At 37.2% G+C, this 16,120-nt stretch overlaps 1 protein-coding gene across 2 annotated transcripts in view; it reads right to left on the bottom strand.

Annotated features, from left to right (window-relative positions):
* Positions 1–16,120, bottom strand: part of PSME4 (proteasome activator subunit 4) — a 51,713-nt gene that overhangs the window by 28,057 nt on the left and 7,536 nt on the right. For both annotated transcript variants that reach the window (XM_026033783.1, XM_026033782.1), the window contains exons 4-12: positions 12,325–12,369; positions 10,817–10,966; positions 10,037–10,100; positions 5,358–5,432; positions 4,713–4,835; positions 4,134–4,226; positions 3,140–3,405; positions 1,368–1,554; positions 577–666 (exon numbers count right to left, since the gene is read on the bottom strand). In XM_026033783.1, coding sequence (XP_025889568.1) covers positions 577–666; positions 1,368–1,554; positions 3,140–3,405; positions 4,134–4,226; positions 4,713–4,835; positions 5,358–5,432; positions 10,037–10,100; positions 10,817–10,966; positions 12,325–12,369 — 1,093 coding nt within the window. The remainder of the gene's footprint in view (positions 1–576; positions 667–1,367; positions 1,555–3,139; positions 3,406–4,133; positions 4,227–4,712; positions 4,836–5,357; positions 5,433–10,036; positions 10,101–10,816; positions 10,967–12,324; positions 12,370–16,120) is intronic.

The following is a 16,120-nucleotide window of genomic DNA, read 5'->3' as shown; positions in this document are numbered from 1 at the left end:
TTTTATTCTGTATTAAGAATTTTGACTAGAAGGGATACGTCCGTCTCATAACAGCACTGCAGTCACCTGCATTTTCCTTTTGATTTGTCGTTATCTTGAAAGTCTTACAGTAATAATAAGCTTCAAGACCTTCCATAGTAATGAAGCCACTACTCTGTCAGAATCACAGAAAAATGCTGGTGGTAAAGGACCTCTCTTTAGAGTCAATCTAATGCAATCTACTCAAAGCAGGAGTAGCTCAGGTTCAGAATAGGGTGCACAGCACTTTGTCCAGCTGAKTTAAGATAGAAATATCAAGCACTTCAAATTTTACACACATCCACAGTGATCTACCACTAATAATAATAAATGGTCAAGAATACATGGCCAATTCCTATGCTGATGTCAACTCCCATCATACTGATCAAGCAAACATAGTTCATAAGTTTTAGAAGGTGCATGGACTTTTCAAAAATGCAACTTTACTTACACAAAATGACAGCAGTAAACCAGTAATATTTCTGAAAAAGTCACACTGCTAGAAATTCAAAAATGTAGGTTATGATATTATTTTTCATAGTTGTATAGCATTCTTACCTCTGAGAGGTCATCTCTTTCTTGCAATATAGATGAACAGTCTACTAAAGGCACCAGAGTAGAAAAGGTTGCAATAAACTGGAATGTAATCTGTTGAGATTGCAAACAGCTCTTTAATATTTTATTAGGCACTTAAGAGATAGAAAAAAAAAAAAAAAAAAGCTTCTGCAATTATGGTATGGGCGCTAAAGCAGAATCATTACATTAAATAAATTCAAAAAGCACTCCTCCCACCCTAAAAATTCAGTAATTATTTCTGATTTCAAGGAAAAAAAAAMCCCAAGCCCTTCATGTAGAAACTATACAAGGACATCACAGATTTCTCTGTTTTTTTTTTTCTTCTCTGATTTCTGATCCATTTTCTGCTAAATTTTAAAGCTACACAAGTCAGCTAATATTCACATTGTTTCAATAACCAATGAATATGAATTTCTGAACATGGAGGCCCTTAGGATGTACTTGGATAAAAAATAAGCAAGAAGTCCTTCCYTGATGTGAACCTCTACATTATGTCATAGAGGCTAGATAACTTGYGATTCAACACGATCAATCACAAATCTACATAACAGCAGATTGTTCTAAGCAACACAGATCCAGTTGGTGTTGTCCAAAAAGCCACAGGCAATATCCTAAGTTAAAAGCTTGTAATATCTTCTTACAAATAAAGATCGTGCAGGAATAGGGCTATCCAAATAAAAGCATAAGTGAGCTTTACGTGCTTTATATCTCTATTTTTTAAGCTGTCAGAACGACCTAATTAGTTAACCATATTCTAAAAACTGGGCACTCACCATGCATTTGCTGAAGTCATTTGGATCCACCCCGGGCAATGCTCTCATCAGCAGAGGTAGCATGTGTGTAGGACCTTCAGGAAACCACTTCCCCCCTGATACCAGGCTACGAGCTACTCCAATCACACAGCTTAGAGTAGCTGTGAGCTGATGAGGTTCAGTCAATGTCTCAAGTGCAGGATACGTTCTATAAATTTTCAGAGCAGTCATATTAGGAACAATAACAATTCTAAAGGTCTTCAAAGAGAAGTGGAATGTACATATTTTCTACCAAAAAAAAAAATGTAGAAAATTTCTAAGAGAAAAAATAGGCTAATCAATGGCTTAGAATTGTTTTTGCAATGTATTTACTATGTTCTTTTAGAATATGATCCTTGCATCTGACTAGTTCTATTCACAACAAATTCAGATTAAAAATTATTTTGTTCATGATTGCAGCATAGGGATTAATAACTGCACGGAGTTACCAATCCTAGTCCTAGAGCCAGGACTGTTAATATTTTGGGTTTTTGAACTTTAAGGGCTAATTTCTATAGGTGGCACTGTTCAATCATATGTTGTTAGTGGCTTATTACTAAAGACCAGTCCTTATTAAATTCATTTCTTATGAAAATACTGAAAGCCCAAAAATTTGCCTTCATTACCTCTAAATAGATAAAGGATATCGCTTAATGTTACATTGGAGTTCGTAATTTTCTTATTCTGCTAAATTACAAGATTTTTAAACCTGCCCTCTTTACACCAAGCACAAGAATATATTGCATTAGATTTCTTCCTGCTATTAACCAGTTACAGTTTTATCCAGAGTCACTGTGCTACCCCTGACCTACCATCACTCAAAGCATAAAGAAGCAACAAAATTAATCTACTCAACAAAATGAATGTGGAATTCCAGCCAAGACAAACATACTAGTGACAGTTTGATCTACTGAACAGGCACAGTCTGTTCTCAAAATAGAAATCAGCCGTATCCAACACGGATTTCCAYTGCTGTCTTTCTTGGAACAGCTATATTTGATTTGCTTTCAAATAACAGCAGATTTAGCTGTTTATAAAAACCTGATGAGCAAGTAAGGTATGGAACTCAGGAAAGGCTCTTAAGACAAATTCACTTCTACATTGGTTTTACAATATGGATCATTAAAAGGAAAGTGCTAAAAATTTGCATAGGCAGTAGGAAGAAAGTAGGCAGGAAAAAATAGTATTTTGAAATTAGTCATTACTAAGGCATTGGTAGTAGGAAACTGAGCATTTTTAGATGGACATATACTTCAGTGATTTGCTTATGAAGTCAGAAGCAAAGATGTTAAGCTATCTGTAACTAGAATACATGCTTTGATACAAAGTAAATACTGTTCATTACTACCTGAGAATACAGTACACTTTATTTATAAGTGTAAAGAAAGAGTTAGTGAGAGGGCACAAYATGACCCATGAAATTTACTTTTCATCCATCCTGACATAAAAAGCTAACAGCAATGTAGACAATCTGGGGACCACCCTTAACTGCACAAGCTACAGAATAAACTCCCTAATCTCCCAGTAATAGTTTATTAGCCAGACATTTAAAAAAAAAAAAAGAAGAAAAAAAAAAGTCCACCTCATTTTGTCCTGATTCAGGTGACTGCTCCAAGSTGTGTGTAAAGCTCACCTGTGCAGCACTCACTGCAAATATTCAATAGCAGCAGAGATAATCTACTGTTCCATGTGACTCTGAGTGCTTATTTGCTGATAAGAGAATGGAAAAGTTGCCATGTTTCTGCAGAACTTACTTCTCAAGTACAGGTGGAATTACTAACTCAGGACGCATCAGTGCAAGGTTCTGCAGTGCTTGAGCAGCCTCCAGGCTTCCAGTTTTACTGAACATAGCCAGAAGAACAAGTTGAATAATGCATTTTACAAAGTCAGTAACATCCTGATCAGTAAGTTTATGACTATCAGGCACAGGAGTTAACCACGTCACTTTCTTGTAGCGCTCACGATGTAGCCTCCTGACAACACCACTGGGTAACCTTTGAAGCAGCTTCATCAGTTTATTCTGTTGGATATACAAGAAATGCTACATTCAGTTTCCATTATTTAGCAGTAGCAAAATCTAGCAAAGAAAAACTGCAAAAAGTTCTAAAAAATGAGGTCACAGGTTTATCATTAAGCTTCTATTGGCAAAAAAGCAAGGTTACGCTGCCAGCATTTTACCTTATCATTCTTTCAAAATTAGACAAAACTCATGCAGAGAATACAAGCTAGAATCAAGAACTACTCACCAGAAATTTGGGTCCTTTAGAGTATTCTCTGTACATTTACAYGTATGTAAACACCCTGTTCTAAAGTGAGTCAGCTCCTCTGGCACAGCTTAGACTAGCCCTRCCATTTTAGCTTGCAGCTTTTACCAGCTATCACAGATATGCCTTCACATCCTCTAGTGGAAAAATCCCCTAGCTACACCATCAAAAAGGCCAGGCTTCAAGCTAGATATGCATTAATAAAGATCAATTTTACTAACCAAGTTAACCCAAATTATATTTTGCTATCTGGGACATGGTAGGTCAGCAAGGATGCCTGAAGGAGACTCCCACATGCTGCATTCCACACATCAGAAGCTAAGTATGATTTGAATTACAGTATGACGACACAGACTAAAATTTAAAGACTCAATACATTAAAGACAAACAGGCGGAGTGCCCCTATCAACACCTTTGATTTTACAAGTTTGACTGTTAATGTTACAGGCAGCAAAGTTTTTGCCTTGATAGGAAAGAAACTCACCAGCCAGCGCCCATTATTTGAAGGATGATAAAAAGAGGCGATGCTATTGAACAACCCAGACAAGTGCTTCTGTACTAGCTTACTTGGTCCACCCTGTCCAAAATAAAACATGTAATTTTACTATGAGGATCAAGTTTAAGATGAAAAGACAGCAGACAGCACTGAGATATCAGTGTGCATACTCAACGAAAACAGCCATTGACTCAAAGCATCATATTGTATTCGCACACTTCTCCTTCTGAACTCAGCACTAAGCAGCAAGCTCTCCCCATCTCATGGGTGAAGGTACAGTATGAAGTGAATGAATTCTGGACAGTAAGTCTAAGCGTGCATCTGCAGGGGTACTTGTAGCTGGCAGTGAACCACAATGCTACAAATCTGCTGTGATAGAAACCTTTTGGCCCACRTTCCAAATTGGCAGTAAGATACTACACCAAAATAAAGCCTGGGACAAGACGAACAGAACCAAAAARTTTCTGTAGGAAGCTAAAGAGCAGGGAGGAGATTTATTTTAAATGCATGGTTGCTTACAGCTTAGCATTAATAGTTTTGGTTGTATTTTATGAAAGTGCTACTTACCATCATTGCTGTGATCCACATTACTGCATGTCCTACATCATAAGCATTTGTTAAGAACCTTGGAACAACAACTTGGTTGCTACCGACTGGAAGATTGAAACTTCTCAAAATCCTGGTAAAAATCTGCAAGAAAAAGTTACTTGCTGCATACTAGCCACATTATTAAAATAGTATCAGTTTAGAACATTACTAGAACAAATTGTTCCCACAAACAGCTTCATCTCTCAAGAATGAGACTAGGAAAGGAGAAGCCTTTTCACAGAAAGCCAAAATACTCCATTTCCTTGAATTCAGAAGAACTCAGTAACCTAACATTCAAGTTAGACTCTTATCCTGTAATGAGATAACCAACTCCCTTAAATATGTATCTTGCAATAGACATATTTAAACAAAATAATCAGTCAAAAATTTAATTAAACGGGAATTAAATAAAACTCCAGAAAATTGTGGTATCACATAYAGGACCAGAATATTTAAGGAGACTGCATCATGTATGTGAAAGGTAAGTGGTGAGGAAAAGAGATAAATCTGAAATAAGCTATTCTTTATAACACAGTAATATAACTACGAAAAGAAATATGAAATTAAAAAGAATTAACTGTTAATTAAAATTAACATTCATTTCCATAAAGTGATCRATATTACCTTTGGTACGTACGGATCCCAATCTATGTACCCAATGTTGTCAGTGGCCAAACGAGCAAAAAGGTTTACTAGATGCTGAAAATAATCAAGAAACAAGAAAATATTCATAAGGATACATTTACAGTAACAAGCATAAAACTGTTCTAGTCTACTCTAGAGCTGCAAGGCAAAAGGTATCCATAGGAGTAAATCGCTTGTAAAGGGAGGCTTTACACCATCAGAAGTCACCAATATCATATTTCATAACACACCTGCAAGGAGTTTCTACCTTAAGGAGGCAAACTCACTACTCAATATTTATGACTAAGCATGAAAAATAGGTACAAGTTCCCTAAAACAAACAGCCTATCGGCACATACATCCCATCCCTAGCTTTTTACATCTAACAGCAGCCTAATAGGGCTTTTTGAAGGTATACTCATACTTTTCTCCTCCACGCTGTGCATATTAACACATAAGACAGAACAAACACACCGTCATTCTAGCTTTCTCAACCACTTACTGTCATATTAGCTCTGAAGGACAGCATATGAAATCAAAATACAAACTTGTATGTGAAATACACACCRCAAAAGACTCCAGCTTCTGTTAAGAAATATCTTTTCTTCTTTTGAGCTGCTCCCATATCACAAAAGAACAAAGCTGTGGTTCCCTGCAGTAAGTCTCAGAGTGCTTCAAACACACACAACTCTAACACCTTTTTATCAACTGGGCRTAACAGACTTCATATCTCTGCAGTCAACGCTTGGAACAAACTCCAGAAGACAGTAGAGAGCATCTTCACAAAAAATCCTCAATACAAAAGCAAATTTTTGCTTTTGCTTTTGGTTTCCAAGGCAAAAAATCTTGGAAGAGAACAGACTTTACTTTGGCCATGATGTGTACAGACTGGCATGCACAATGCCCTTGGGCATCACACAGACTTCTCTAACAAAAACCTCCTACCCACTTTACCAGACTTGCTGATACTCAATTTTGATAAGTTTTTAATAGAGAACTATTTAGATCAGTCAGTATTAGAAACTGACCTAGAACATRCTTTGAAGTATGTGACCCTACCAATATAAATGTTAAGAATCCTATTCAAAGCAAAGAGGATAGGCTCTGTACAAGGCATGAGGTCAGGGAACAGAGTGGAAAAAAAAAAAGTTATCCCAAGACAAACCATCTCCTGGCATGGGAAGGAGCCCACTTTGCTCACTTTATCTGGCAAACTAAAAAAAAAAATCTAGATTAGACAACACACATCCAACAGCACTCTGAGATGGAATGATTATAAGTCCATGCGACTGAAGTTACCAACGAAGTTATCTCAGCTGAACTGAATGAAAGAAGGGGCTGATAAGGCAGTTACACAGAAACATTGAACAAATTCAACTATCTAGCTTCTGCAGGAACCACCATATTTCCAGGAAGCAGACCTGCTGGACCTGAATGCTTTCATGCTTATAGGGGTTAGTTTACAAACACCTATGGCTTGTCTCTCAGGCATTATCTGTTACTGAGCATGGCAGTATTATCCATCTACAGAGAATTAGGAGACAGCCAGAGGGACCAGTTACGTAAGTCCAAAACAGGCCTGGAAGATGTTCTGAGGAGACACTAAGATCAAAGGAGGAAATGAAGTGTCACTATGATATTCTGACTGYGGAGGCAGGAAGAAGGGGAAGGAAATCACAGAATCCCAGAATATTCAAGGTTAGAAGGGACCTCTAGAGATCATCTAGTCCAACCTTCCCACTCAAGCGGGCACACCTAGARCATGTGGCACAGGGTGGCATCCAGGCGGGTTTGGAAGACCTCCAGAGAAGGAGACTCCACAACCTCCCTGGGCAGCCTGTTCCARGGCACTGTCACCCTCACAGTAAAGAAGTTCCTCCTCACCTGGAGATGGAACTTCCTGTGCTCCAGCTTATGGCCATTACCCCTTGTCCTATCACTGGCCACCAATGACTCGTCCTCTTCTTCCCTGCATTCTCCCTTCATGAACTTATACATGTTAATCATATCCCCTCTCAGCGTTCTCTTCTCCAGAGAAAACAGGCCCARYTCACTCCTCATACAAGAGATGTTCYGTTCCCTTAATCATCTTTGTTGYTCTCCGCTGGATCCTCTCTAGGAGCTCCATGTCCCTCTTATACTGGGGTGCCCAGAACTGCACACAGTATTCCAGTTGCGGCCTCACCAGAGCTGAGCAGAGGGGCAGAATCACCTCCCTTGACCTGCTGGCAATGCTCCTCCTGATGCAGGCCAGTGCCCTTTTAATGAGCTCTTCCAAATATAAAAATATGCATCAGGTGTTCAAAAAGCCTCACTGCTTCTAACAGTACCTTGGAGTTATGGTTAAGCCAGAAGGAAGGGCTTAAACCAATCCTGCCCAATTAGAAATCTATTGTAATTGAGGCTAAGAGATTTAAAGCACAGTTCACCTCTCAGTCTGATGGRTACAATAGCTTTTGTAAAAAAACATAGACTAAGTTCAGGACTATCACATCTGCCACAGCCTGTAGACAAGTGTTATAATACTRTAAGTCACAGTTCTTTATCTACCGTTGTTTGACACTAGAACATATCCACTGAAAAATCCATGCCATGCACCTCAAACGAATTGATTCTAGTTTCTCTTCAAACAGTGAGTCCAATTCCTGCCAAAAGCAGCSGAGAAAAATCTTTGCCAGGTACTAGAGGCTTAAATTGAATTGCACAGTCAGGACTCACGTGTCTAATATTATCTGCATCCAAGCTTGATGAAATGAGCAAGCCTGTCCCTATTAGATGGACAGCTCAGCAGAGGAAATTAAGTAAGAGCACCGTGGAAAACGAAGTTTGTGCCTTCTCAGCAAACTGAGAAATCAGCGGAAGAGCAATAAATATCAGACAGCTGCTCACTCATGAAAATGTTGAATARAGCAGTTGACAGGAGCAAGCCAAATAATACTAAACATTCAGGCTGTCATCTCTCTGACAGAAAAAAGTAGGTACAACTGTGCTTTTTTGGGTAAACACCAGAAAGATGCTGAAGTAGCTACAGACAATCCTAAATAAAAGTAAAACTTAGAAATCATCTGTGTTCAACTCCAGACAAGCATCAATGGTTTGTCAAAACACTGTGGTGAAACATGATTCAAATCAGAAGGACCTAAGCACAAGCCTTTCCATGAAAAAGTTGCCAGACACCCAGAGACTGCRTGTGCCACAAAGGTGGCACTCAATATTACTGTGGAAACCTGCTCTCTTCAAAGACATCAAGTCATTGTCCTTGAATATAAAGACAGGASATTAATGAAAAAAGAGACAGATGGTCAGTGAGCTTATGGTCATACTGAGTCCAGAAAAAGCCTGGTAATTTACCAAGTTTCACTGCAGTAGAGCCAAGGAATTGTCCAGCTGACATCAATTGCACCTAAGCTGTTGATGTCGTTGTCTTCAGAACGAGCTTTATTCTATTTTTCAAGCTTACACCTCATTGTATGAGACAATCAAAAAGTCACACAGATAAACATTGAAGAGTTTTGCTTGAGAGATCTTGTCCACTGCTATTTTAGGCCACAGAGTGCAGCACCTACTGTATGCGAAATGGAGAGGCAACAACATCRCACTGCAGTCAGGGCACTACAGTCAGGGCAGAGATCAAGATGAAACCACATTGGAAGTTTTATGCTCAAAATAAGAGTCCTTAAAAACACTTCTTATGGGAGCACTTAATATCTGTAATTAAGATGGCTTTTAGTCTGCCAGTTTGGATATGAAGCCACTACCACTGCCTACCTCAAAGGCTTTTTGGCATTTTATACTATCACAGATGCAAGATTCGAAGCAGCAGCAGGAAAGGCATCTGCTCTACACGTGTCCTTACCACGCAGGTAGCCTATGGATTAAATGAAGGGATTCAACTGACAGGGCAGCACATAAATAGAAGACCACTTTCAAAGAAGCCACAGAGAACAAGAGTTTTGGGAACAGAGATAAGAACAAGCATGGAGGCATTATCTACACGTGATAGCTAAGAATGCAAATTCAAGACACACATTCAAGCGATGCAAACAAGGTTCCATGGGAGGAAGGCATCTGCAGTTGGCACATTAACTCTTAAGGAAATGGCTGGAAGGTATCAGAAAGGTGGAACTACTTTGTGTTTTATGCGTAGGCATTTAGACTGTGGAAAGCAATACCAAAATGAAGTTTCTACAAATGAGGAAAAGACAGACAGAAATGAAGCATCTGTCATAACAGGAGAAACATACACAAAGGGAATATCATCACAGGCCACTATTCAAAGAAAGATACCACATCACTACTCAAAATTAGGGATTATTAAGAAGGTGGTATATTACAATGATGGAGTTTTACACATCTCTAATCATAGCAATCCCAACAGCACTTTGCATCACCATTGGCATTAACAGCCATGTGGAAAACGCCAGCATTTCCAAGGCTGGAAAGGGAAAGCTGCCTGAGTAAGCAATTAAACAATGCTCACCACGCACAATGCTGCCTTATATACCAAGACAGTAACTGCTTGCTAAAAAACATAAAATTATCAACTATYCCTTCTCACATTACATAAGCATAAAAAGGTTGTGTCACTGTTTTTATTAGATGCTCCACATCTGTGCAAAGCATACTGTAYAAATATTTAAATGTTTCTTCTCTGTTCTAGACAAAAAGTAAATACTTACCCCTTCCCATTGTGGAAGATTTTGAACTGACACCCAAAGGCCTATAAATTCATCAAACCAAAGCCTGCAAGAGAACAGAATGAAAGTAACTTCAGTATTATAAAGACAACTCCTCCACAAACACAAACTCTTTACTCTTCTAGGTGGTCTCAGTAATTCACTCCCATGATCCCATCCCATCCCCAATTCACTCAAGCAGGGGGGGGAAAAAAAAAAAACCTAACAACAACACACACAAAAAACAAAACAAAACAAAATATAAAACAAACATCAAGAACAATCGTGAGACACCTTTCTTCTCTGGTAATACCCTCCCTGCCCTCAACTTTGACTACAAGTCCAGTCCTAGATTTCTTTATCTTTTATTCTTTGTTATTTCCCCCTTCCACACAAACACTGCAAAAAGTTTCCTTAACTATTTCAGCGTCATGATTTTCTCATTACACATTGTCATCTTAATACAGTTAAGTCACATGAGAACAAATCACCTCCTAGCTTAAAAATGCTTCTATCTGCTTCTATCATCCAATAGTTAAAACTGCTTCTATTCTGATTTCATTCATTAGCTTCTATTCTGATTTCATTCAAGGTTAGAGGTTAAAAAAAAAAAAACCCAACACTTTAGTGCAATCACATTTTCATTGCTACTGCTTTCAAATATCAAATTCCATGAAGACATGAATGCAAGATAAACATACATAAAAGAGCTAGAATATTAACTGAGTCCTTTTTATTAGCGCAAAAAAAATACTATAAGACTAGATATTCAATTATACTCACTTGAAACCTTTATGATGAAGGTCTGGAGGAAGGGTAGTAGGTAGAAATAACTCAAAGTAGGTGATGGCCTTTTGCATGGTAACATCAAATGGACACATTAAAGGACGCCATTCATCTAGCATCTCCTCAGTGGCATCTTCTGGAAAATATCTGAAAAAAAATGGAAGTGTTGAACACATGCAATTTAGCTTTAAACATGGTGTTCTTCCCATGAAACTCTATATGAACTGAAAACTCTACATGAATTAATTTGTCATAAATGTCAAGTTTTACAGGAGGACTGTTACTGTGGAACAATAAAATAAGATAGACCAGTATTCCACACCTCTAYAGTCTTCACAAAAAGTTAACCTAAGGACACCATTGTGCATCATTGTACAAACAAAAACTTAACAAGATCCTTATCTTATTGAACTGAAAAAAGACCAGAAAAGATGCAAGATCATCATAATGTGAAGRCTGGTCAAGGTACCTATTATTCACATTTGGTGCAAGATAATTCATGATTACTTAAAGCATGAAGAGTATAATTAAAGACTACCAGGAGTATGAAATTATTATTTATTTTACAAGAAAATACTTATCAATGCAATGCAGTTTAAGATGCATACCAAATATAGGTATTTAAACAATTTAACTACTGTAGTTGAAACACCATGAATTGACAGTCGTGTTATCAGTATCTCAACCTCTAGGCAACATTTTCATAAGTGTCACATTTTCGTAAAATCAAACAAAAAAAAACACACTTTTTTCAGTGACTTTTTCATTCATAATAAAAATAACAAAAACTAGGTTTATTTAGCTAAACAAACATGAAACAAACAAACATTGCCTATTTGGAGAATAAAGCATCTTTATGCTAATGTTCATCATATTAACCTGCACTGTGCTTAGAATAAAATCTGCTACTGGAATGCTCAATACGGTAACACATTGGTACGTGAGCTGACTACCTCCATGAAAGCAGACAGTAATTATAAATGGCTATATGAAGAGCAGACAAAGGAGAACCAGCCTCTTCCCTGCCTCTCTGCAGTATCTAAGCTGCTAAAGTCAGTTAGTGCAGAGAGCAAGAGTGGCACAGGTATACACATTCTGAGCGATTAATAGAATAGAATACAAAAAAATTAAAKGGAATAAGCCTTCTTAGTGAAATACAGGCTTTTTAACTGCTTAGCTGGCTTTTAACAGTTTTTTAGTCAAGACTATAAAGAAGAGGCTGTACACAAAACATATGTGCTTTATTTAAACATTACAGCATGGCACATGGCTGTCATTTCATTTTAAGTAGCCTATGAACCTGACCATACAGATCTGCAGTAGGCAATGGCAGTAGACCAGAAACACCTGTCCACTCCCAGGAAAGTGCTAAAGAAAAGCACGTGGATGCAACACTAAACAAGCGACWAGCAGGATTCTGACTTTATTAAGATAACTTTTTAATATTACTTTAAGAAGGGAGAGAAGGGTATAAAAATTCAGGAAGCCAAAAAACAAATACTTACGGTCGGCAGCTCTTCACTAGTGTTTTTAGAACACTTTCTACAGAACTGAAACACAAAACAAACCATTAGGAATGTTACCATGTATTAAGAATGGCATAAAAAGCATTCACTTGCTGATTTTTCTCAAGAATCTAACATAGATGCAATTAGATGTCCTCTGTGTACATGCATATGCTAATCCTCTTCCACACAGACCTAATCACAAGCACTAAAAAAACCTCATAAATTCCTGATTCTACCTTTTATGTCTTATTTCTTTATATACTACTTCTACGAACTGTGTTTTTAGCTACAGCAAAGAAATATCATTACTTACATAATGCCCTGCATTCTTTTGACTATTAACCAACAAAAGTAACATTTTTGTGCATGCTGAAAACACAATAAAAAGAATTTCTTATAAATATTTATGAAGCCCATAAATCAATATGGGCAATTAAACTTCAAAAKTTACTATATTCCAAATTCTAAATCTGTTCTTTTCTACTTGTTTTTTTTCCATGGTTTCTAGAAGAAAGAGCAGCAAGCCAATAGTTAATGACTTCTCCCCCACCTAAGCAGCTGATTTAAGTTTCCCAACTACAGATAGGAACATTACTTAAATTAACAGTGACTGTCTTCTACAATCATTTTAACAGGAATTTCACAGGAGACAGATTGAGATACTATACCAATACTATTCCCTGAATAAAAATGTTCACAAGAGAATTTCCTTGATCTTTTAGATATATTTCCTGTACTCTTAAGAACAACAACAAAAAGCAACATCAAAAAACAGATCATCATCAGATACAGAAATGCTATTTTTATTGAAAGGAAGATGATACTGATTGATCATCTTCATGATAAGAGATCAATTTAGGACAATTATTTCTAGACACATGCATGCACTACACTCTCTGTAGTCCCACACAAGCCAAGAAAAATATGAAATGGATAAACCACTATTTCTAAAGACCACTTTGAAAGGAAAACACACACACATAAAAAAAAMCAATCATTTCCTCAACACCATCTCAACAGTCAGTACAAGCCAGCCAAATTCAATGGCCTATAACACTACTTCTGGATAAGCAGTGCTCTAGAAGTAGTTCACAAAAACCACAGAATCGCAGAAAGGTTGAGGTTGGAAGGGACCTCTAGAGATCATCTAGTGCAACTCCTCTGCTCAGGCAGGGACACCTCGAGCACATGGCCCAGGTGCTGCAAATTTTATCTGATATGGACAAATGCAAATCTGCAACTTCTCCCAGAAGGAAAATTCAGAGCTTACTGACAACTTACAATAACTTCAAGGAAGAGCAGGAACAGCCAAGCACTCAATATAAACAAAAGCAAGATCAAATTCCAATAAGCTCAGCAAGATCTAATAATTCAGATAATAGTATTTAATCCAGGAAGAAGTTATATATTATATAGCTGCTGCTTCCATAACAGATCAAGGACAAAACAGAAAAAAAAAAATCCTCAAGAGCATTAGGGATCAACATGAAAGAATTGTGTGGTAGAACAACAACAACAAAATAGACTCCTATATTCCACGTACATATTACAAAGGAGAATAAGAACAGAGGAAGTTTAAGGTAGCATTGATGCTGAAGATCAAATCTTTCAAGCTCACAAGCTTTCAATGAGATATCAGTACTGGTGAGTAAAAGACGAGGAAGGAAGAGAAGGAAGAACACTGGAAGGGCTTTTCCCTTCCATTCTCTGGCCACAGATTTACCATAGAAACTAAAAAGGAGGAGGGAGGGCAGAGGGGAAGCCAACCAACACACATACCACCAAAACAACAATAAAATGCAGCAGATGCAAGTTTCCATGCAAGGAAACATTTGGCTTTCTGGTTAAACCACAAGCCAACTATAGAGGATATCTAGTAAGATCGGAGGATTATAACTGTTAGAAAAGAACAGAACAACACATCTGGGGAGAACAAGAGGTGACTGGCTGCTGCTTTCCTCATCCACTTGAAACAAAAGTTTTAAAAAAGCCTCAAAACCTTCAAGTAGCAGCTTCTCCTCACCTTTGCTTAAACTCTTTTTATACCTATTGCTACAGATAGGTTGAAAATACCTAAAACCACCATGCTAGTAAGTTTCGGTATGTTATTCTTCCACTAAATTTAGCAAAAATTTAAAATAGTACTACAGAAAGCAATCAAATATGCAAGTCATACTGGTGAAGAGACTACAATAGCTTGTTGTCCCATCTTCATGGAAGTATTTAGCGCTGACCCAGTATTGATAAAAGCTGTTGAAAACTGTGCAATAGAGATACAACAAATACAAACTTATACTGAAAGGTTACTCCCTATCAGTTACTGAAACAAAGAGCTTATTTAATGAGCTAAAATAAATTATTTCTCATCCCAAATGGTCATTGTTTTGATGATACATTACTTTTCTTCAGGTAGAAAGGACACAATCACATTAGCTTGCACATCCATCTATTTTCCTCCTGATTTTCAGGGGAACATAGTTGGGTTAAAAAAATTAATATGTAAACTGATAGTGCTCTTACATTATCAAAAAACAGTAAATGCATTATTTCCACTTTTTATGATCAATTTTTGCCTTAAGCAACATAGTAGCCCTGCAACAGACACTACACTACAAGAACTTAAAGACAATGAAAAATGACACACAGGTGTTAGCTACCGTTTCACATAGGAAGTTGTTCTCAAGAGCATAACATATCCAAAAAACCCAAATCCTTTACTACATTACTACATCTAAAGTTTTCTTCCTTCAAAATATGCCAAAATTTCTCCCTGAAAACTACTTCAGTTCTGCTTGTTGCCAAACTAAACTATTTCTGGATTCATACATACAAACCCCACAGATCTTCCAGGATATTTTCCAGTGAAAAAATTCTGTGAACTACTAGGACATTAATTTTTTTTCACATTTTACTCCTAGAATGTTGGACCTTAGTACATTTTCCAGAATGTACTACCTCATTGCTAAAGCACTTTCCATGATTTCATCATTTTTAATAGTAAGGTAAACTTATTCAGTGACACACACACTCCTACACGAATACCACTTTTATCCATTTTCAGATGTAGTAACTACTCAAATGCAAAATCTACCTTTCATTCAACCCTTGAAATATATATGCTGGTTAAATTAGTTAGCATATAGCCACTTTATCAGCCACTTCACACACACACACAGTATTTTGTTCCCCAATTAGAAAGGTTTACATACAGTGCGACATTCTCATAACAGTGGTGTAATGTTAACATTGGTTTTCCAAAACAATTATGTATGCAGAAAGTTACACCTGTGTGACAAGTGTTACAGTCTAACAGAACATGCAGAAGATTACACATCGGCCAGAGCTGAACCAAAAAAAGTCATTCTTACCACCTATGTAATACATTAAGCACAAATGTTTTAGTTGAAGACAAGCCTGGTCGATATGAACTGAATTAAAAAAAAAAAAGAGAAAAAATTTAAACATATAATAATTAAACAGTTACAAATCTGTTATTAAAATATCACTTGGTATTAAAAAAGGTACCCCACAAAATTGAATTTAAAATAAAGAAGAAAAAAAAACACTGTATGAGAACAAATCGCACTGCATATTAAGATGGAGTGTCTGAATCCTAAATACAGTTCATAAAAGATTAACATTTCAGACAAGCCATCACCCCTCTTACCTTCCTCCCAGTTTAACTTTCTTTTCCCTCTTGGCAAAGTCTCCTCCCCACTAAGCAAGTTTCTCACACAGTATATGGCAAGTGACTAGTCAATACCACWGGGCAAAGTCTGCAGTTTCAGCAGGC

The sequence above is a fragment of the Nothoprocta perdicaria genome, unplaced genomic scaffold (assembly GCF_003342845.1).
Source record: "Nothoprocta perdicaria isolate Ctin4 unplaced genomic scaffold, notPer1 scaffold_133, whole genome shotgun sequence".
Classification (NCBI taxonomy): Eukaryota; Metazoa; Chordata; class Aves; order Tinamiformes; family Tinamidae; genus Nothoprocta; species Nothoprocta perdicaria.
This window is presented reverse-complemented; position numbering and strand designations above follow the sequence as displayed.